General features: G+C 42.4%; 1 protein-coding gene across 2 annotated transcripts in view; it reads left to right on the forward strand.

Annotated features, from left to right (window-relative positions):
• The first annotated feature begins 800 nt into the window (after positions 1–800).
• The window catches only part of CPEB4 (cytoplasmic polyadenylation element binding protein 4), a 38,409-nt gene continuing 15,175 nt past the window's right edge, over positions 801–24,034 (forward strand). Inside the window, exons 1-2 of one of the 2 annotated variants that reach the window (XM_032125311.1) lie at positions 801–3,570; positions 12,288–12,369. In XM_032125311.1, the coding sequence (XP_031981202.1) occupies positions 2,449–3,570; positions 12,288–12,369 (1,204 nt within the window). In that variant the 5' untranslated portion in view covers positions 801–2,448. The remainder of the gene's footprint in view (positions 3,571–12,287; positions 12,370–24,034) is intronic. The other variant, XM_032125312.1, reaches the window with a different exon arrangement.

Below are 24,034 nucleotides of genomic sequence, written 5' to 3' on the forward strand. Positions count from 1 at the left end.
GCGGACAGCCCTCTCCTAAGTGAAAACTTTTGAGAAAATGTTTCTGCACGTTTCCTTTTACACTTGATTTTTCTACTGGTGTATCTACATATAGCTATTTTAATTTCACTATATTTTGATATTCGTTTTTGAACTATTTTTTTTGTGCCTTGTAGTCTGTACGTGTGCAAAACCAGCGTCCATCCCCAAAATGAACTATTGCATGAACCAGATCTGTACTAGACAGACTTTTTGATGCTTGCCCTTGGACTACTTAAGTTGTTGCATATACGGAAGAAATTCTTCCCTGCGAGGGTGGGGAGGGCCGGGCAGAGATTGCCCAGAGAAGCTGTGGCTGCCCCTGGATCCCTGGCGGTGTCCAAGGCCAGGATGGACGGGGCTTGGAACAACCTGGGATAGTGGCAGGTGTCCCTGCCCATGGCAGGGGTGGGATGAGAAGCTCTTTAATGCCGCTGCCAAGCGCGGCCGCTCTCCGTGACACCGGGCACTGACGGTGACAGGTGCCGCCCTGCCCTGCACAAACATGGCGGGCGCCGCGCTCCTCACTCCAAGATGGCGGCGCCGCCGGCATCCGCCTGACCTCCCGCCCACACCTAAGATGGCGGCGGCGCCGCGGGCGGTGCGCGCCCAGCCCCGGGGTGGCCGCCCCAGCCGGGGAGTCCCTGCCCGCACCAAAGATGGCGGCGCGGCGCCGGGCGGAGCCGAAGCCGGGGCCGGGGGCGGGCCGGGGGCGCGGCCGCCACCGCCCCGGAAGCGCCGCGCGGCCCCCGCCAGCTGGTTGTCATTTGGTGCGGCCGCTCGGTCCGGGCGGCACGGGCTGGGCAGCGGCCGCGCGGGGACCAGCGAGGCACCGGCTGCGGCGGCCGCCGGGGGGGTGGGGGGCGGGGAAGGCGGCAGAAAAAACACACGGAAAAAGACGCGAAATAAGGCGGCGGCAGCGAGGGCTGCGCGCCGGGGACACGTCGCCGGCTACCGAAAGCTGTCGATCGCCTCGTCCTTCCAGCTCCCCCGCAGCATCGAGCCCGCGGAGCCCCCCCCCCCGGTGCGGCCGGTACATGAGGGGCACGGCCCGGCCGCAGCCCAGCCGAGCCGCCGCAGGGCAGGGAGCGCCCCGAGCCGCCGCCGCCGCCGGACCCCCGAGCGTTGCGCCCCGAGACAGAGCCTGCCCCGACCCCGCCGGGCGACCCGGGAGAGCCGCTTAAACACCTTCCATGGGGGAGAGAGGAGCCCGGCCGGCCGCGCCTTCCCCTCCCTGCCGGAGGCTGCTGCGCTGCTGAGGTAAAACCCCTCCTGCCTTGCCCGGCTCGAGCGAGGGCGGGGGACGCGCGGGGCACCCACAGCCCGGCCCCGCTGGATGCCGAGTGCCTGAGGAGGGAGCGCGTTCCGGGGGCTCGCTGGGCTGCGGGAGCCGCGATTCCCGGGGAAGGAGGCGAGCCCCGCACCACAAAACACCCTCCCGGCAGCAGAGAGCGAGAGAAAACCTCCTTCCCCTTCCTCCTGCACAACTCGCTGTCCCCTCCCTTCCCTTTCCCGAACGGTGAACGCTGATTTCTGAGATGAAAACCTTCCTCCTTGGACAGCCAGGACTCATATGAAGGACACGCAAATATTGGATGATAAATAAGAAGCGAGTCTGGCGAGCTCAGAAACCCAGCCCAGAAGGAGCAGCATCAAGAATCCACCCTTCTCCTGCACAACTCACTCCCCACCCAACACACAGAGAATACTGATTTCCTGAGATAAGATCTAACCCCTTTAAACAACCGCACACACACACGGTGTATATTATTGCTAAATATAATAGGTTAAACCCAGCAGCACGGGATAAAGCCTCTTCTGCAACTCACTCCCCCATTTCACCCTTCTGAATGCTGAGATCCTGAGGTAAATTTTTCCCTTGTCCACAGCAAAGACTCTTTTTGAACAGGACACAAATATATATTAGATTATAGAGATGTATTAAATTATTCCAGATTTAAATCTATTTTTTGCTGCCAAGGGGTTGAGGGACCAGACGTCATTGTATTTTTTTTTTTCTTCCCTCTTAACTCATTTATGGGCGAGTCAAGGCTGCTGAGGAGGAAAAAAACAGGATAGTTAGAATCTCTTTATCCTTACTGCCCAGAAGCTTATTCTCTCATTGCTGTGCATTTCCTTTAGAAAAAGGAAACCTCTTATTTTGTGAACCAAAGATTTATTTTTCCCTTCCTCCTGGCCAAAGGAAGGAAACGGACACAAATTGACACATTGAAATAGTTGAAGAGATCTGTCTTTTGCAAACAAAAAGCAAACATCTTTACCCAAATCTGAAATCAATAGCGTGGAGGGAGAAACTGGAATATCTAGCGAAAAACAGGATACTTGCTAATCTTGCCTCACAAGAGGACAAGCTAAACACTAAACATCAACTTGTTCTTACAGGGAGGATTCAAACCCTAAATATAATAAATGGGGGATTACGGGTTTGGAGTGTTAGTGCAAAACAACACTGGAAATAAGTCAGCTTTTCCAGTCAGATTTCATCCACATCTGCAGCCTCCACACCATCATCAAAATGCAACCCCCAGCCCTGCTGCTTTTATAAATAATAACACAGCTGCCAATGGCAGTAGTGCTGGGTCAGCTTGGCTCTTTCCTGCTCCAGCTGCCCATAATATTCAGGATGAGATTCTGGGGTCAGAAAAATCTAAAACTCAGCAACAGGAAAAGCAAGAGTCCCTAGAAAAACAGCAGCTTTCCCCTGGTCAAAGTCAGGAAGCAGGCATGCTCTCTGAACCTGAGAAAGCTAAAACTGAAGAAAACCAGGGCGATAATTCTTCAGAGAATGGCAATGGGAAGGAGAAAATAAGAATAGAATCGCCGGTTTTAACAGGATTTGATTACCAAGAGGCTTCGGGGCTTGGTACTTCGACACAGCCCTTGACATCCACTGCATCTTCTCTGACTGGTTTTAGTAACTGGTCTGCAGCTATTGCTCCTTCTTCTTCTACAATAATCAATGAAGATGCAAGTTTTTTCCACCAGGGAGGGGTCCCTACTGCCTCAGCTAATAATGGTGCTCTGCTGTTTCAGAATTTTCCACATCACGTCAGCCCTGGCTTTGGTGGTAGCTTTTCCCCCCAGATCGGACCCCTCTCTCAGCACCACCCTCATCACCCCCATTTCCAGCATCATCACAATCAGCATCAGCAACAGAGGAGGTCTCCTGCAAGTCCTCACCCACCTCCATTCACACATAGAAATGCTGCTTTTAATCAGTTGCCTCATTTGGCCAATAATCTTAACAAGCCACCTTCTCCGTGGAGCAGCTACCAAAGCCCATCGCCCACCCCGTCCTCCTGGAGCCCCGGCGGCGGCGGATACGGCGGGTGGGGAGGGTCCCAGGGCCGAGACCACCGCCGGGGACTGAACGGAGGGATAACCCCCTTGAACTCCATCTCGCCCTTAAAGAAGAATTTTGCAAGTAATCATATCCAGCTGCAGAAGTATGCACGACCCAGCTCAGCCTTCGCTCCCAAATCCTGGATGGACGACAGCTTGAACAGAGCTGACAACATTTTTCCTTTTCAGGTGAGCACACACTGTTGTATCCATAAGAAAAAAAAAAAAAAAACCCTCTCCCCAAAGAGCATTAAAATGCCCTGGTTGTGGGATTTCTGTGCTTGCTACTGGAAAAAAAACATATGGCTGACTTGAAATGTCATAGTAGGAATGATCCTCCAAGCTGTGATTCATGGTTTTTTTTAACAGTGATGGTCTTAAATATCTATTGCCCACCAGCCATCTGTATTGGCCACTTTGCTTCAGCTTAATACTTACACACAGACAGAAATAGCCTATGAAGAAATGCACTTACAAGTATTTCTACAAAGAGGAAAAAGGAGAAAAAAGTGCCTGGTGGAGTATGAAAAATTTGAGGCCTTTTAAAATATTCAGCGTTGTACCACATCTGAGAAAAAGTATGGAGTGATTGTGTTTGGTTTTACAGTATCACATGGGCTTGCAGTGCAACATAATTTTTGTAGCATTTTGGGGGGAACTTTGCTCTTTACAAATAACGGTAATCAGTGCAGTTTGCTCTCCTCAGGAATGGCAGCAAATTTTGGTTACAGGCCATTAAATCAGCACTAAAAATAGATGTGGATGAGATCAGTTGGTGGTCTCCTATATTTTCCTGTGGCCTTCTCTTGGCAGGAGGCAGGTTGTCTGGCAGCTCAGCCTCTCCTTCTGGGCTGACTTGTTATGAATTTGAAAAGAACTGTATAATGTTGACCCTAATTTACAGCAGAAATTAAACCAGAGGTCCCCTTCTTTTCATCTGACCACCAGTTAAACCCAGCTTTTATGTGTGTGTGCGCCTTTTGTAAACTCCTTTAGGGTGAATTGAAAGACCCAAGAGTTCTTTTACATTTCCAGGGTTGTTTTTCAAGCCCTTCAAATGAGGGCAAAAGTAAAATTCTCAACGTGATTGCAGTGTTTCTTGCCACACTGCAAGAACTGGGGTGACCTACTTTAATACAATTTCCAGGATACAAACTGTGCAATGTGTCTCATGATGTAAAGAAACAAATACATTTAACAGTGACTTCGTGGATTTGTGCATAGTTGGGTTCTTTGCAAACTGCAGGTTTTTGGTGGTGTGCAGGGCCTGCTGACAGCACAGCAGCTGCTGGCAATAACTTTCCTTTAGAGCCCTTTTTTTTCTGCTGCAGTGCTACTGACTGGTTCACTATCAGGTAGAGCCCTTCTAAATTTAGAATGCAGAGTAATAATTGATTTTAATGTCAGGATTTGTAATGAATATAATGAAGCTGTGTCCAGCATACCCAATTTATCCAGTGAAACCATTAGAAAAAGGGACCCAGCTGGAGCTGGTCTTTTTTCAGCCTCACTGCAGCGAGCTTTGGCTCACGGTTTGATTCACTCTGTACCCTGACACGTAGCTGATGTTGAGAGTGACAGAATGAGATCAAGTGTGTCCTTGCTGCTGTGTGTAAGCCCCAAATATATACACAGGCATAGCAATGCACTTGGATTGGCATCAAGGAAATTTCAGGAAACTGGCAAAGTCAACCTTGACTTCTGGATGGTGTTCCAGACACAGAATAGCAGACACACGTAGTTTGATCATAGTAAAGAAATCATTTTGGTGTGGCATGTTGATGTCTGTTTACATAAACACTCTGATGAAGCTGTACATGTCAAGACCAAGTCTGACACTCCTTCATGCCAAGAGAAGGAAAGTGTGGGGTGAAGTGCTTTCCAGTGTGTTACTATCACTTCTGTGAGGAAAAGGGCAGGGCAACAGAACAGGACTTCAGCACTGCAGCCCTAGAAAGATGCTGATTAATTTTGAAGCCATCTTGGACAACTGCTTATTACAACTTTTTTTCTTTTGTGTAAAGTCTTTAGCTGCTTTGGTCACTTTAGCCGAGTGTTGAAAGCACAGTGAATTTTTGCATCACTGAAAACAAATGATATAAAATTTGACCTTTGATGTCTTTTTTTCTTCTTCTTGGCTATCATGGTTCTATGCCTGACTCAAAGCAGAATTTTGCTTATTACATATTTGTGTTCATGCATCTCTCTCTCTTTCTCTCTCTCTCTCTCTGCCCCCGAAGTATCCTTGCTGATGCAATCATGTACTGGACAAGGCTATTTTGTTACTGGAATCTTCTTAGATTCCTGTTTAGGAAATAATTGAAAGCTGTCTTCGCTGCAGCAACATAATGGAGTAATTTGATACAACAATCCCTTTCATTTAATATTTATGTTTTGCTGCTTAAATCATTAACAAGTGGTGCTGCAATCTAGTGAAAATGAGTTTCTTTAGAAGGCAAAATGTAAACCAGCAGTTGCAAATATTTGGGGATTACTTTCTTTTTTTTTCTTTTTCTCAAAGGTTGTCTCTATTCCAGAGCTTGGTGACACACAGGGTTCTGTCTGTGTTTGGATGGAAATCTTAGGATAACCAGGAGTAAGAGCTCTTTTCCTCTTTGGAGAGGATGGCGTTGCATAATTTCCCTATAAGCCACTGCTGTGAACTCCTGCTCCCTTCAAACATCCCTGCCCATGGGATGAAATGGGTGTTCTCAATGGTGCAGATGAAAGGAAAATACTGTGGTGATCAGTTTGATAACCTTGCAATTTGATGATGCCTTGCCTTGGCACTGAGAGCTGCATGCAAACCCTGTGCTCTCTGCTCTAAGTGTTTTCCATTTGGAATCCTGTCTCCTACAATTCCCAAACGAGAATGTCTGTAGGAACCTCTTGCAGGGATGGAACTGGCAGCAAGGTCGGAGAAGACTTAACCAGATCTGTTAATGAAATTAAGTTTTGATGTTGTGCTTTAGCCACTGGGCAGGCTCCCCCCTTCAAAGATCTTTTGAAAAGAGACAAGCCATTGTTCTTTGTGTGTTCGTTTGAAAAGGAAATGGTCTCCAAATGAAAAAATGGTTCCTGAATTAAAATGAAAAAGCAAAAAACGGAGTCTTTTGGCTCTCACAGCCTTCCCTGAAAATTAATATATGAAAATGCTTTGACTGTGGCACCTTACCAAGTTAGTGATTTTTAAGAGTAATTCCTTGTACTTCTCTCCCAGCAGCACTGACAAACTCAGTGCTCAGTAACTGCGTTTCACGGCAGCGCTGCCTTCAAGATTGTTTTGGCTTTTCTTTGGCTGTGTACTTGCACTTCCTCATGAGTGGAACATCCTGCCTGTTATGCAATGCATAAATCTTGCTTTGATAGGCATTTCCAGCTTTCCAGATCTCATCTTCAGTGCATGACGATGTTTTTTAAATGGCTCTCTGAAGGCAGAAGCAAGTGAAGCAATAGTGCTCAGCTTTCTGTAAAAATGCTTAAAAAGAATTTGTGTTTCTTCCCGGAATCAGGCTCAAAAATAACTGCCCATTTCAAAGAATTTTGTACATGAGAGCAGTTCATTGTATCCACTTGTTCAAAATATTTTTTCCTTTCTTCCCCAGTGGCTGGTTTCCAGGTATATAACCCCTTCCAAATCCAGCCAGGGCCTGTGCCAGGGAGACTTGCTCTTCCCCCGGGCAGATATGGAATGTTTGAGAAAACACATTCATGATTACAAAACGTGTTTGAATTCCGAGCTCTACGTCAGCATTTGTTTGCCCATAGAAATGGCCTGATTTAATAAGTGCATTAAACAAATTCACAGGGAACTGGAATTAAAAAAATAGTCTCTTGGATGCATTTGCCAAACTTTCCTCTTGAAAGGATCTTGCAAATCAATTTCTTTACCATGCCTCTTAGTTTTAATATTTGGGTTTGAGGAACCTTTTCATAACTCACAATGGCTGGCTGCATAAAAAGAGGTTATTTGTTTTGCAGAATTTAATTTTTATTCTAGCAACAGCAATTATTCCCAGAAATGTCAAGGTATCATCTGAAAACAGAACAAATACTTGAAGTTGGGTTTTGAAACCTGTTTCCCCATTTTTCTGTAACTCCATCAGCTGTGTAGTAATTAGTGTTTTGTGTGCTGTTCCCCACAGCTGCTGATCTGTGGGATTAGCAGCACTCTAATGTGGTATGACATGCACAAGTTAAGTGCTGTGGAAGTTAACACTGTTCTTGTTTTATAAACTTACTACTGACGTTAATACTTGGGCTTTGGCCCTCCCGTGTGTTTTTGACCTCGGGGTTTCTGTTTAAAGAGAGCTTTTGTTAGAAGCTATTTGAATTATGTTTGTCTTTTTCCTAAGATTAAAAGGAGTACTCTTATTAAGCATTTTGCTTTGAAAGTTGCATACTTAGAAGCCCAGCAAACGGTGAGAGCACAAGGTATTGTGGAAAATAATTTCTGGAAGATACATGATAAACTTAATGTGCAGCTAAAATAGAATCACATGTGTTATTAAACATTTCCAGTAAAGGTTTGTCATTTCTAACACTTAAAAAGTTCAAGTTGGACTAAACTTTGTGTTTTGTGCCACTTCACTTTTCCAGCTCTTTCTTATTGTTCCCTGGTGAAGCTATAAAAGATGATCCAGGCAGAATACAGCAACATCCTTTCAGGAAAAACCTGTTTATTCAAAGCCTTTAATTCACTGGATACTGGACTGGGAGCTGGAATACTGCACTTGCAGGGTGCTGGGAAGGAGGAGAAGCTTACCCAGAAGCATAATCCAGTCCAAATTTGTGTTGCAATTAAAAGAGAAATGTGGAACTTGTATTTAGGATGATAAATGTGGTGATATTGCCTCTCCTGTGCCTGAGACACGTGACTTTGGAATTGTGGGAAATGGGAACAAGGTTTCAGAAAGTTTCAGGCTTGTCATGCTATAATTAAGGTACAAATGTAGCTGTGAGGTTTTTGATTTGCACAATTACTCTGGTTTGACAAAGATTTAAATGGATAAAACAAGCCCCACTTTTACAACTGCACCTAATCCATAAGTGCTGATCCATAAATTGGTTAATGCAGTGGCATCTTTTGCATTATTACTGATGGCTTGGACTTCAGATCAAGCTTATTTTAAGAGATTAGGCCCAGTCTTAGTTACCAGCAAGTGTTCATCCCTTGATTTTTTTTGTGTGATTTGGGATTTAACACTGGAAGGCCCATCCTGGGAAGTGTTCTCACGTTCTGGCCTCTTAATTATTCATGTGCTGGTAATGCTGTGGGTGCAGATCAAATATCATGAACTTTCCCTTTAATAGTTAAGTTAAATGCACATTTTTCTGATGTGCAAGAACATTAAGGTATGGGATTTTTAAATTCAAAGTATGATCTTCCTGTGCAGGAAAAATTGACGGGGAATTTCTTTGGCGTGGGAGGATGACCCAGTGTATATCATATGTGTTATGCACCAAGTGACTTTCTCTTTGGGATGAAATGTCTTTGGACTTTGAAAAATAAAGTTGGAATAGGGGTTAGAATTTAATTTTTCTGTAGGCAGAGATGGCCAGTGCAGAGTCCAGAAGTGGTTTGTTGGATATTGTAGGACATTTACAGACTCAATAATTCATTCTTCACCAGATCTGCAGGCTGTCACCTCTTGTACACTGTGCAAACAGCACTGCTTATTCCAAATTATGTTTAATTAATGTCTTTTGAAATGTTTTTTTGGCTGAAACTTTAAACATAGTCATGTGTTAAGACTGCAGGTTGATTTCTTTCTTTTTGGTTGTTTTGTGGCTTTTGTTTGTTTAATTTGGTTTGTATTTTGTTTGTTTGGGTTTTCTTTTTAAATTTTTTTATTGTGGCCTTGTGTTTACCTGATATCTTTCTGCTTCAGTTCTGTTTCCCAAGGATAAAAGTGTGTAGCCTTTGAGCCCTCTGATAAAGCAACGTTTTAGATGCACTAAACAAACTTGTGTAAAGCCAAGTTCTTTTGGAACCCAGGTAAATAATATCAGGCTGTGGTTGCCACATTTTGTTACTGAATTGTACATACTCTGCTTTAGTCCAGGGTAGTCATTACCCCAATGTATTTTCTTTATAAATAAATAAGTGTACAGTAGCAATCCAGCTCCAAAGCACTGCAACTTTGAGAATTGATTCATTAAAACCATCACCATGTTGTTATTCTCTCTACATGAAGTCTTGAAGAAAACATCATTTTTTCCTAAGTTCAGTGTGGTTTATGTGCTTTATAATTCATGAGTAACATGTATATGAGAAAAGTTCGCATTTAGTTACCAGTTCATGATCAATATCTTTATTATTAGAGCTATTTTTGACGTTATAGAATGAAATGCAGAGTTATGCATTTCTTCAGGGATTTGGCCACTCCCGCTAACCTTCACCAGCCTTTATTTCTTCTTTTGTATATAATAAATGGATATATTTCAGATGTGTTTCTGCTAAAATGTCTTGGAAGTTAAGACTGACGAAATCTGAGCTACTGTTTTCAAGGCAGTTTCACTATAAAAAGGACTTTAATTTGTATAAAAATTCTCAAAACTACCAGTGGTGACTTTCTCCAGTAGTGTGCAACCTTTCAGTGTCAGGGCAAATCAACTAAACAAATGGATTTTTTTTTTTTTTTTTTTAATAATAAGCATTGTGCAAACCTCTGACCCAGCTGTGCGTGGCATTTTGGTTGGCCTTTATTTAGGACTGACATCTTTTCATTGGATAGATGTACACAGGCTTCCTGACATACCAAGTTTTAGCCATTCCTCCTATTTCTGGGATTGCTGATAGGTGCAGGTGGGAATATAACCAGTTAATCTTTTGTACAAGTGTGCAGGGTCGTGTTTTAAAGTGTTTGCAGTGTGATTCACCCTAAAAAAGGGACAGCTTGTGGTTCTCTTGAAAAAGAAAATAAATTCCTCAGCACCAACAGCTTCCATTGGAGGACATGCTTCCCTGAGAGCCAACCAGTTCAATTCTATTTTTTCCCTTCAAATGTTTAAATTCTCTCAATATTAAAAAGTTAGCATTGCAGCAAGCCCTTTGTTACTACAGGTCAAGCCAACATAGCACAGATATTTTAGAGAGAAGAGGCTTCCTTCAGGCTCAGGTGCTCAGCACAATAAACTGGGAATTACCTGACCCGGGTCACGTCCTTGGTGTCTCTCAGACAACTGAAATGTGAAGTGCCACAACTCCACCAAGATTTGGAATTACTGAGGATCTGCACTTCATGAAATTAGAGTTTTGTAGCTGTTCACGGGGTGGGCTTGAGGTTAACACAGGAATTCAGGAAGGAGAAGCTGCTGAGGGACATCAGGTTTTCAGAAAATGCTCCCACCTGTGTTTTAGGCTATTTTTGTCATTTTGGGAGGACTGCTGGAAATGGCAGAGATTGCCATTTAATATCCATTCCTGAGTTACTCAACTGTTGGATCCTAGTGGATCCAAAACCTGAGGGCTTGTACTCACTCCTGCTAAGGGACTTTAGTGTAACTAGAGTTTGAAATAGGCAAGAGCTAGCAATGCATAAACCAAACCAATAAATTAATTCTGCTAGGAAAAGCAGAAAACTGTAGGAAATACGTGAGAGAAAAGCACATTTAGAATTTTAGAATTTAAATGCTCCTGATAGTTTCTCTAAGGTGCCTCAATTATCTTGTAATAGAAATGACCACGGAAATAAATCCTGTGGGGACACAGGGCAGTGCTGTGCTTTTTGTAGCAAATTTGATATTTGCTAGACTTAATAAAGGAGCTGGTTCCAAACTCTGGCCTTTCTAATGCTATTTGAGACACAGCACATCCGGGTTGGAATACGTGGCCTGTTCTGTCTCAGTAATAAACTGTTCTGAAGAGAGGAGAAATACCAGGAAATTTGATTGAAAAATGGTATTTTTTAGTGATCAGAATGTAATTTACAACTTGGAAATGCATCAGGAGCTTGTGAGTTCCTGCTCTTGGAATAGTCTGAGGTATTTAAAGTCGAGAACGAGGGATCAGTGAAATCAAGAATGGCCCTTGCAACATGAAATTGCTGCTGCTTCAGCACTGAAATAAAGCACTTTATAACTCACCACTGCCTTTAAAAATATTCCAAGCTGGATCTGTGTGCTTTGGAGAAATTTCAGCTTCACAGCCAGTGTTAGGGACAAAAAACATACTCAATGCTGGAATAACAAGAGTCCTAGAGAAGGAGTTGAGAGCAAAAATGTCCTGAATTGCTCACGTTTCTCTTTCTTGTTTGAACAGACAGTTCCCAATGCTTGGGTTCAATTCAGAGGGGATTCCTTAGAGCAGGAATGAAATAAAATCTTTAGAGCCAATGTTAGAGAGCTTCTTGGACAGAAAAAAATTAAAATCAGGGTGGATTAATGTAATTGTATAAAATTCTTTCCAAGTCCAAATGTATAAATACACAGAAAGCATGGATATGTGAATAATATTGGGAATTAGAGTGATTTTTGCCTCCCTTTGGGACCTTTTATGATACTGTAAAGATTTCAGAGATTACAAGAAATTTCAGTAATTCTGAATTTTCCAATTAAAAGAGAGAAGTGCCAGGATATTTGATGTTGTCTTTTGCTTCTAAAACATCAGATTTGTATGATGTGGGATTTATTTGGTTGAGAAAGTCTGACCTGTGCACGTGTTAAATGATGGCTTTGGTTAATAGGAAGGAGAAATATTTGGTGTTAGACTTCATTGGTTATGATAAGATTATTATAGATCAGGTTAATATTTAAGAATATTATAAATTTTAATATTCCTTTATCAGACTCCCTATGGTATATGGTTTTTGCTTAATTCTGCTGTGGTTATGTAGAAGAAAAGTGTAGTTTTTGTGTTTCAGGTGCTCTTGTTTAACACTGGCTCTGTTTGTGTTTGCTTGCAGGATCGCACGAGGACTTTTGACATGCACTCACTGGAGAACTCCCTAATTGACATAATGAGGGCTGAAAATGATTCACTGAAAGGTAAATTTAGACAGAGACTGTTTCCTGCAGTAAATAACTGGGGAGAGTGGCTTACTTAGAGTAAGAGACTTCAGTTTTGGTTAGGAAAAGCGAATTGACCTTGTGCACCTGATGCCTTTTTTCAGCTGCCCGAATGAAGCTGTTACAACACAGGAGCACTTGAGGGTGTCTGTCCTTGTCCAGAGCAATGCACAACACAACCACAGGCTGACCTGTTGTGTTGTTTGCCAGGGGTTTTGATCAACTTCAGGAATCTTGTGCAGCTCAGCAAGAATTAACTTTTTGCTTAATAGGGTTTTCTTGATGAAGTCATAGCTTTTTCTGTCTTGGGAAGGAATAAGGTTTATCCATGTCCTTTTGAGAAAAACACAGAGTTTTTCATCTTTTTTTACCTTTTTGGAACAATTGGGAAAGGAAAAGAGAGGTTGAAGTGACTTGCATTTGGGATTTATCTCTTTTTTTTTTTCTTTTGTTTTTTTGCCAAAGGTGATCTTGCTTTGGAAATATCTCCGCTTACAAAGTATTCAAAGTATTGTCTGCACATAAAAAATGAATAGAAACTTCTTATGGTCTACAAGTCAGAGCTGTAGTTTCATGTCCTGTAGGATGAGTAATCCATTTCAGTTCAGTGGTTACTTGTATGAGTGCAGTAGTCAAATTCTCACACACACTTCTTATCTAACCACCCACTTTTGTTACCAGTCATGAGACCACTAAAAAAAAAAACAAACCTGCTCTTGTGGTTTCTGCAAGTAAATTCCTTTTGATATCAAGGCTTGTGGTGGTAATGAAATCTGACTTGTTTTAATAGTGATTCTTGCTCAGAAGACCAACCTTTGATAAACTGGCAAGAACTTGTGTTTGTTGCCTTCTCTGTGGTCTGGAAATGCAGCTTGAGTTTCCCATCCCCAGTGCTGTGCAGAAATTCAGTGTGGTGAGAAACACCATGAAATACTTCCCTATTGAAATGACGGGGAGAGCCTGATGTGGATAAAAGTGATGCCAAATGAATTAAAACCCCAAAATACCTTCCCTCCTTATGCACTGGGGAGCAGGCTTTTATTATTTCATTTGGTTTATGTTCTGTGTGGCAACATCCTGTGCTCCCAGCATTGTATACAGAACCAAGAATGAGGTGCCTTTCCTTGACTGAGCACCTGGGATTTGCCCCAAAACCTTCTATCCAACCTCCAGGCAGTCCCAAACCAGGTTACAGCTCTGAAATCTGGCCCAAGGTGACATGGCCATAGAACAAATAAAATCTCCCTTTAAATCTGAATTTAACAAAGTCTGCTTCATATGTATTTATGGTCAGCTACTAAGCAAGGGTACTTCTGAAAGTGGCTTCATGTTTAGTTTAAATGCTTTGAAAAGGCTCTTTGCAGTTGAACTATTTCTTTTTGAGTGCTTAGCATGTTTTGAGTGATGGAATAAGTATGTCAGCAAAGAATACAAAGTTCTGACACGCATTAATTCCTGCTTTAGCCTGGGTGTTAATCCCCTCTGCAGAGTCATCTGTGGCTTCTCAAAAGTTCTGTGTGCCTTGTCTCACACTGATTGAAGCACAGGGATATCAGTGAGGTCCTGTCTGGGAATTATTGCTTAGATTCCTTGTGAATTATTCTGTTTCACAGTTGACAGTTACATAACTGTAGAGAAAAAAGCCTCAAAGCCGAGATGAGACACTTAAGTGACTCTACGTGAAATACTTTGTTGTGAAGCCTCATTTTTCAAGGATCTCCTCATCAAGAGCATGAACTTTGCTTACAGTGAAGTGTGCAGTGCCTGAATTTGGCTGTGCTGCTCTGGCACAGCACTCAGTGACCGAGTTCCTGTCGTGTATTTAAGGAATGGATCTTTATTCAACCCAGCATCCGCCGTGCCGTGGTAACGCTGCAGAGATCATCCCTGAGTAGGGTGGGGTCTGGAAGGAGAGGAAATACCTTTAGTTAAACCAAGTGATACAGCTGGAAAAAAACTGTAAACTGCTGGGACAAAACATTCCACATCAGGTCTGGAGTGGGGCTCGTGATCACGAGCCCTTTGTGTTTATTTTCCGTCTGCTGTATCATTATGTCTTAACACAGATCCTGTCTCATGTTTTCTCTTTTCTTGCCCCATCTTTATTTAAACCTCAGATATAGAAATTTTTAAATAGGACAAATTATGTCTGTCAGCTCAAATCTTGTTTGCTGTTTCAAACACCTGCATTTAAATCAGCAGATCCATAAGAAGTTTTTCAGTTTGCATTTTAAATGGGTTAATCAGTGCACGCAGTGCTTTGAACTAAAGTTGGATACTCTCAGAAAGGAAAAGCTTCTGGGTTTGAGACTTTAAAAATAGCCTGGGCAAGACAGTAATAAAACATACTGTGGAGAGCAAGCTCAGAATGGCATGGAAATAATTCAGATGATCTAATAGGTCTCACTGCTATCTTGCGAGAGGTTTAATCCTGCCTCAGCATGAGTTTAGTGTGTAACACTAACAGCACCCCCTTCATATTGTCATGGATTGCCAGAGAAAGAGGTACTATGTAAAATACCCCTTCAAAGCAACTTAGAGTATGGGCACGATAATAGACATCAGTCACAGTTTGGAACCTGCTGTCTCTGGGAAATCATTTCCATCTTCAAATGATATGCTCAGAGCAGCAGGCTGGGAATTCTCTGATAAAATCATGAGTAGGAATTCTTCCAAATGTAACAAAATCCATTCGCAGTGTGTTCTTCATGTCTGAGGTGATTAAGCTGTGCTAGGCTTGGATCTGTTTAGGTCAGTAATAATTACATTCTTAGGTTGTGTTGCTATATGAAATAAATAATATTTTCTGCATGAGATTAAAAGGTGAATCTTACAGTGATTCAGTACCCTCAGTATTACCTTTTAATGCTTTGAGGGGGCATTTTACCATTTTCTCCCCTTCTTTTAAGGTATATTTTTATCCCTGCTCAAATCCTCTTCCTTTGCTGAGCAGCTGCCATTTCAATATGTTATTTTTATCCAGCCCAGTGAGTGTGCTGCGTGCTGCACAGCCAATGTCAGCCTGCAGAAGCCTTTCCCTGGAGACTTAATTGCATCTTCTTTACAATGTACTCGGCCTCCCTGAGCTGAGCCTGGGATCCAGAGCCTGATTTTTGAATCTGGGTCTTCCAGATGGCAATTTGAGCATTACTGTAATAGTAGTAGATTGACTAAATATTTCCTTGTTAAGTGACACTGAAATGTCTTTAAATGCTTTATGACTGGTTTGCTACTGAAATATCCAATATTTCAGTTGAGAAGATCAGGTTATTGCCTGGAAATGATGCAAGGTGGGATGGATGAAAGCAGCAGGCCAGGACATCTGCTTCCAGCACTGCCAAGCACTCCCGTAAAATCTGGGTGTGAACGGCTCAGTGTCTGCAGGAATCCTGTGACTGTGACATAGTCTGAAAAACAAAACTTCTGAAAAAAAATGAAGGGTTTAGAAGTAGAGTAAGGTCAGACACTGAGAGGGTTGAACAGCAACCGTAAATTTTAGTTTTGAAAAGCCAGAAAGCTGAGAAGTTGCACCATTCAGATTTCTCCAAGCAAACAGAGAGACTGAGCTGTATTTTAAAGCAATCACCAATCCCTTAATATTCACCTCAAAAACCATGGCAGAATTGAAGAAAATATGTAAACCTTATAAAATGTTCTTTGATGAAAGGGATCCAAATAGTTTTGAGAGCTTTTTTTGAATATTGGATAAGAATCTGAACTTGTTGTTTCTTCTCGAGCCGTATGGATTATGCAGCATGTTCTTATTAATGAAGTAGAATGGGACATTTGGGTTTCTGTGTGATCCCGAAAATTAATGAGAATCTGCTGAGAATCAGTCCCAATTCCCTTTAGGGAGGTTTAGGGTCCTTTTTATGTGCACAGGACAAAATCTGACCTACTTTAAAATGTAAAGTAATAGGTTCTGAGGTTTTTCACAGCTGCTGTGGTGGTTGTACCTCAGACTTCTGGAGTGATCTCCTTGGCCAGAACCTAAGGGTTGCTCATTTGCAAGTTTTTAATGTATCCAGCTTCAAATGAAATGAACAACCCCTTCCTTTCAGGCTGCAGACAGTTCAGGTTTGCTTTCATTTTCTTTGGAAACTGTTGATGACTTACCGTGTGAATGTTTCATCCTCAGGATCTTCCTGACTTTTGCCTCCTGTGCCAGGAAAGGCTAATGGGATTTGCAGGCCTGAGTGTATGTTAATTAAGAGGAAAACCAATTCTTTTACTATGTCACAATGTTGCAGAACTGGGTCTAATAGCACCATACTACAGCCCATGCTGAGGGAGCTGGGATGGGGGAAATTCTGTGGGAATTTTATTTGAAATCAGCAGCTCCCATGCCTGTTGCAATCCACTGTTTTCAGGTGGGTTAAAGCAGGAGTAATTTTACTATTCTATATTCTAAAATATTAACAAGTAAATTGTTCAAATTTCAAGCAAATTTCTTTCCAATTCTGGCTAATATTCAAAATTTTGGGGCAATACTCAATGTTTTAATTTTTCAATTGAAGTGTTTGATGAATTATCCCTGCTTTTCCAAGATTTGGGATTCATCACAGCTGTTGTTTAGAAACAGCCAACAATCCTGTAAGAGAATGAAATCACCTGGGCAACAGGAAGGGGCTAAAATCTTCTGTTAATAAACACTAAAATCAGATTCACAGATCGGATTCTAATCTGCCATAGAAGTAATGGATACAAACCATAAATAATGTATGATTTTACACTCATTAGCTGTTACCTCATAAACTTCCAGCCATTTAAATGGACATTTGGGTTTGTGGCTTCAACGAAATTGTTTGAAAGAGATGCTGGATTTCGTGAGGATTAGAAAGGCTAAACTGGATTGGGAAGAAAAAAATCCTGTCTGAACCTTGCAAAAAAAAAAAAGGAAAAAAGGGGAATTCCTTTAGGTAGTACACAGGGAAGAATGATCTCTGATGAGGAAGGACTCCAGGAGCTGAGCTTGGTCAGTCTGAAGAAGGGAAGACCGAGAGGGGATCCCATCAATCCATATAAATATCTCCAAGCAGTGTCAGAGGATGGGGCCAGACAAGAACTACTGAGCAGTTTAAACTTTCTGATAATACCTGTCTATTATAGAAATGCTGGTCTTGATAATGAACATATCAAATAATAATCAAACAACTCTGGTTTTACTTCACCCCTGCAGGGTTTTGAGGTGGGGAAACTTTGATTTATGCTCTGTCCAAAATGGAGCCATTTAGCACTGAACCAGAGGGTATTGATGTAACCACCCTTTGAGACCAGGAAATTCCTTCCCCTGCCACCTCAGAGCAGTACAAAAATCCCAGGGTTTTCTGATCTTAATCCAATTTGGGAATCAGTGTCAGGATTCCTGTGAAATTCACTGGAGTAGACCTGGTTTTTTGTCCCGTCATTTCTCCCAGGCCCCTTGCCATGCTGTCCCATCTCCAGAGCCCGCATGGAAAATTAAATGCCTCTCATACTTCTCAGACAAGATATTTCCTAGGAATGTATGTGCTGTAAATGATGTGGCAGTTAGAGCTCTTTAAAACACAGCAAAACATGGAAGTACTGCTGAATATTTGCATGTCTAACTCGGTGATTTGATCTTCAGAAGTGGTACAGCCAACAAAATCGTTCTGAATGCCGTGACAGCAGCCTTGCTAATCTGATTAAAACCTTTCTAAGGTTTTCTTGCTTTCTTTTTTATATTTGTGGCTTCGTGAAATTAATTCCATCCCTTTTTTTTTTTTTAGAAGTGTGTTTAATCTTCTGCTTTGTTTAATATCACTGTCCACCAAGTGGGTTTTGGTTTGGTTTGGTTTGTTGTTTTTTTTTTCTTTTCTGAATTCTTGCTTTGATAATCTCTGACCGTTCTGGATCATCTTCAAAGCAGCCTTTAATTTGGAGCTGTATTTCATGAGTGGTGTCTGTTCCTTGTTTTAGAAGACACTGAACTCTCCTGCTTCCCTTCCCAAACTGCTCAAAGTACCTGTCTTTTTGCTTTTTGCTCACTTTGTTCACTTTTTGCCTTGATGTTGAATCGTTTGAGTCTTTTGTTAGCCACATTTTCATGATCTCTGTCGTTGTGTTTGTGAGCCTTGAAATGGCATGAAAGAAGCAGAAAGAAAAGCCTGAAGTGCTTTTCTTAAGACTGGAGTTAAAGAAGAAATGGGTGCAATGAGAAAGGGGATGAGTTTTGAGAAAAAATAAGGAAGTGAATGCTGAGGTGTGAGTGTAAAGGGGAAAAATTTGGTCCTAAGAAAGTCATAACTTCTTTAGTTGTGGGCAGTCATTGCCTATACCCAAGAGTGACTAAAATCTGAATTTTTCATCAATTATTTAAGCTATTTCAAGAAAGAATCACGATGCACATAGAATTTGTGTATTGAGTATCCACTTACTTCAATCCAGCATTAGCTGGAATGGTAACAACTATTGCTGAGGCGAGTTTGAAAATACATTTTAGAGTAGATTTATCCATCCTTGGCTTAATGCTTTGTTGGTTGGAATGCAGATTGGTCAGCTGTAAGGGCAGGTTTTTTCCACTCCAGTGTTGATGGTTGGGCTGTCAGGTGAGTGGAGCAGTGACCTGCTGCCTCCAGAGAGGCACATGTCAAATGAGGTGCAGGTATTTCAGCTTTACTGAGAAATCCCATTAGCAGGAATCCCGGCTCAGCACTCAGATTGGGTATGAGAAAAGGATGAATGTTGTGCATGGAATGTGGGGATACTGATATAAATATGTGCTGATATAAATGCTGCTGGTGCCTGGTCCTGTGCAGCACCTTTTGAATCCAGGCAGTGGAAATGGTGATTCTTTTAAAGCAGTGTTTTCATTTTCTCTTTCCATTTGGATTGGGTGTGGGGAAGTGTGTAGTACAGTTTTATCACATTGCTGGGAAATTGAGTGTCCTACCTGTGCCCTTTACTGGAAAAATGAAGAATGGGGAAATGTCACAGTACAGAGAGGTGAGTGTGCTTCATCGTAGAACCATGGAAGAGTTTGGGTTGGAAGGGACCTTGAAGCTCATCCGGTGCCACCCCCTGCCATGGGCAGGGACACCTCCCACTGTCCCAGGCTGCTCCAAGCCCTGTCCAACCTGGCCTTGGACACTGCCAGGGATCCAGGGGCAGCCACAGCTGCTCTGGGCACCCTGTGCCAGGGCCTCCCCACCCTCACAGGGAAGGATTTCTTCCCAGTATCCCATCTGGCCCTGCCCTCGGGCAGTGTGAAGCCATTCCCCCTTGTCCTGTCACTCCATCCCTTGCAAATAGCTCCTCTCCATGTTTCTTGTTGGCTCCTTCAGGCACTGGAGGCCACAATTAGGCCACCCCAAATCCTTCTCTTTTCCAGGCTGAACAATCCCACTTTTCTCAACCTTTCCTCATGGGTTGCTGTTGACTTGCTTGTGTTCCTGTTCCCTTCTTGTTTGGGAGTGAATTAAGAGGATGGTTAAAAAAGGAACCAAGGCCTCGTGTTGCATTCCAGGCTGTCTTGTGATCATTCCTTCCACAGACAAAAATAAGTTGCTTTGAACCTATTATTGTACTTAAGGAACTCCAGGTTTAGATCTCACAGTGCAAATCCAGCTCTTGCAAGTCACATGCAGGTGATCCAGGAAAAAGCCTGGACAGAATTCCTGGTGCAGGAATTGGTGACGGGGTGGACAGATAGCAGAGCTCTTGGGGTGAAATGCTGCATATAAAGAGCCCAGGAACACAGTGATACAAACCATGACAGCAAAAAGGAGATTTGGGAAGGTTTTACACCTTTTCATAAGTTGTTCAATAAATTCTATACTGGGTTCAATAAATTATTCTTGTCACTTACAAAATAAATTTTATCTAGCAATTTTTAGCATATGACATCCTATTCCTCCCTTCCCTCCTGTCAGAAAATCTGTCATTAATGAAGTTGAAAGTCTGTCATTAATGAAGTTGCCACGTTTGAAGTAGTTTTGTGGCTGAGAAGCTGACTCCTGTAATGCTTTTCCTTCTCCCAGCTGCAAACTCTGCCTTTCATTTCTTATTTTTCAAGTGAATATAGTAACACTTGAAGTGTTCAAAAGATAAATGCTGCCAATTATTCCATATCATAAACTGGAAGATGTATTGAGGCAAAAGATACGATGTTTTTCTAACTTGGTGTCTATTCTCCAGCAGTCATACATGAATTTAAAATAAGCTCAGTGCCATGAGCAGTAGGGTGCCTGCTTTTCTGAAATACAGTATAATTCCAACTAACATCCAGTCTCCAGCTGAGGGTTGTGCTCCATGATTTGCTCTTCTGCTTTTGGTTTCTTACCTCACACCCTGTGGGGGATCCTGGAGAAGAGTTATAATCAAATACATACAATATTTAAGGCTCCCACTTAAATTGATTTGCAGTATCCCACTGGAATATAATTGGAATTAGGGAGCAAATATTGATCCCTGGTAGACAAAGCTGTAGCTGTGTCTAGGATTTGTTCAGGATTTATAGCAGGTTGGCTTGGGAGACTTCTCTGTGTTCTGCTGTTTGATAGCAAAGAAAACTTCAAAGTTACCTTTGAAGCTTCTGTATGTTTTGAGATGAAGGAGGCTGAATTGGTTTTGTCACCTTTCAGGAGTAGTTAAGTGATTGTTGAAATGTAGGAAAATCCTGTCTGGAGGTTCCTTCAGTCCAGAGGCCCCAGTGGTCTGACAGAGCATCAGCAGCAAAGCAGTGACCTGGTGGTAGGTCTTAAAGCCCTCCCACAAACTGAACTCGGGGTTTTCAGAGTTAACCTTTTTCATCCCATTTCCCCATCAGACTTAGGCTTGAACTTTGGAGTGCCCATCCCTGGAGGTGTCTAAGGAAGGCCTGGATGTGACCCAGTGCTCTGGGCTGGGTGACAAAATTGGGATCAGTCACAGGTTGGACTCGATGACCTTGGAGGGTTTTTCCAACCTCAGTGATTCTGGGATTCAGTAATTGCTGGAAGCATGGCAAGAGCTTTTTGGCTCAGTTGCCCAATGCAGTAGTTACCTTGAGCTCCTGACAGAGGTGGATTTGAAGCTGTGCTGGGCTGGAGTGGCAGAGTTGGAAGCAAGATGTTCCTTCCTGTCCCTGCCTGCCGCTGCAGCCTGGGAATCAGGGAATCCCAGAATGGTTGGGGTTGTTGGAAGGGAACTCTGGAGACCATCCAGTCCAACCCCTCTTCCAAGGCAGGGTCGCCTGGAGCAGGTGAGTTTGGAATTCTCCAGAGAGGGAGAATCCACGGCCTCCCTGGGCAGCCTGTAGGGAATGAGGGCCATCAGTGTGGGGGGCTTCTTCCCAAGGATGATTCTTTCCTGGCTGTAACTGCCCCATCTCTCCAGTGAGGCAGCTTTGCTTTAGGCAGATTAAAGCCCTGAAAACTTGCAGCTCATTCCACACGCCTTGGAAACAGTTGCTTTCCCTTTCAGTGTTCCCAGCCTCTCCTCCAGCCCTGCTTATTTGATGTAGAAAGTTGTCAATGCTCCCTGTTCGCAGTTATTATGCTGAGAATCTGCTTTGTGCATTCACTCAGGTTCTACCTTTCTACCATGTGAACTCAATTAATTCAACATAATCACAGGTAAAACAGTGTTATTTACCAAAGGATTTTGTAGGGAGATTCTCCACAGGGTTTTTGAAGGAAAGAAACCTGTTTGCTTTTTGTCTGTCAGTTTTTTTGTGACGGTGACCTGGAATTGAAAATTAAAGCTTCTAGTCAGACTTGCACTTTGAGTGCTATGGAATAACAGAAACTTCATTTTGTTCCTGTTCTTGACAGAAGGAATGGTAAATACTTGTCTTCAGGCATCTGGCTTTACTTGAAATAAAGCATAATATTTGCATCTACAAGAGTACTCCTGTGTTTCAGCATTTGTTTGGACATTTTGGACATAAGGTAGAGCTGTATTTCTTAACAACATGTTTTTTTAAATCTCTTTTTACATTGTGTTTCTTGAAAAGTAAATTAGGAGGAAAAATACAAGTTTTGGCAACTCTGCTGCTTAATTTTGCAGAAACAGTAATTCCAGAGGTGCTAATCCTTGGTTTTACTGTGCAGCCAAATTTAGGCTCCTTTGCTGGTTTCATGCTGACTTTGACATTGCTGAAAGTGTGTCAAATATACATTCTTCAGATGTATAAATAGAGCTGCTTAATTTTTGTAAGACTGTTTTAAGATTAATAAAATATTATTGGAATATTTTTCATTCTTTGAAGTTTGGTAGCATTTGAAATCCACAAAAAAAGGGAACCTCTCAAATTCCCTTTTCATGGCTTGGTTTGGAAAACAATTTTTAGGACAGGAACCTCATTTGACAGTGTCAGAGGTGGCTGGGACTGTAAGATGCAAAGCTCTGACATGGAATACATTCACTGTCAGTATAGTTTTGTTAATATTTTGTTCAGTTTATTCTGTATTGACAAAATTTCTCCTGGATCAGGTGTCCTGGGCTGGTGCCCTCTGCCATGTATGGGCTGTTGTTCCACAGTCAGCACATCATGTGCTTGGAATAATTTGCCTGGAATGAGATTAAGTGCCTGAGCTGGGCAGTGTTTCTGCACACATGCAAATGTCTCACGTTAACACTCATGGAACTGGTGACTGATCCTTTTGTATTTTAGAACTGAAACCAAGGAATGCATAAAAAAGAGCACCTTTTTGCCTGCCTTAGAACCACAGAATCACAGAATGGTTTGGGTTGGAAGGGACTTTTAAGATAATTTAGTTTCATCTGCCTGCTGTGGGCAGGGACACCTTCCACTGTCCCAGGCTGCTCCCAGCCCCAATGTCCAGCCTGGCCTTGGACACTGCCAGGGATCCAGGGGCAGCCACAGTTGCTCTGGGCACCCTGTGCCAGGGCCTGCCCACCCTCACAGGGAAGAATTTCTTCCCAAAATCTAATCTAAAACTTCTCTCTGTCAGTTTGAAGCCATTCCCCCTTGCCCCATCACTCCCAGTTGAAGACACACACAACTTTTTATGACATTATCTGCTTTTATGCTGAAAATGTGATCTAAGGCTTAAGTTAAACTCTATTAAATAGAAAGAAATACTTTGGTGTATAATACATGCAGGTTGGTAAGATTTCTATGTTCATTTAACAAAGTATATATATAGCTCTCTGCAAAATCCCTGCTTGGCTCTCTAATAGAAATAATTTAACCAAATGTGCATTAACCAGAGATGTTCTTTAGAATTCTCCCTTTTCTTCCCTTGGTTTGGTTAAGATGTTTAGATGAGGCCAGTTTCACCAGGGAACAGAGGTGACCCTACAGAACCTCTTGTGGAATGCCCTCTTACCTGTGGCAGAAACATGTGATCCATTCCTGACATGTGAAACAAGTTGTGAAACACAAAGTGATGATAAAATCTCACTCTGGAGTTACAACCAGCCCTGCCTGGTCTCAAGGAGTAGTGGGGAGAAAGGTGGTAAAATATCAGAGTTCATGTTTTTAATGGCCTTGTGCACAGCGTTGTCAAGCTCGATATAATTGCAAAGTGAGTGTAAAAAAATGCAGGAATAAGGTTCTGCTGCTGTAATGGCTAAAGCAGATAGTGCTTCAGGTATTTTTCTATAATTTTAAACTAAAATTCAGGAAAGTCTAAATGTTTTCTCTGGTAGATTCAAGGATATACAGCTCACTTTTAGA

The sequence above is a fragment of the Corvus moneduloides genome, chromosome 15, assembly GCF_009650955.1.
Source record: "Corvus moneduloides isolate bCorMon1 chromosome 15, bCorMon1.pri, whole genome shotgun sequence".
In the NCBI taxonomy this organism is placed as follows: Eukaryota; Metazoa; Chordata; class Aves; order Passeriformes; family Corvidae; genus Corvus; species Corvus moneduloides.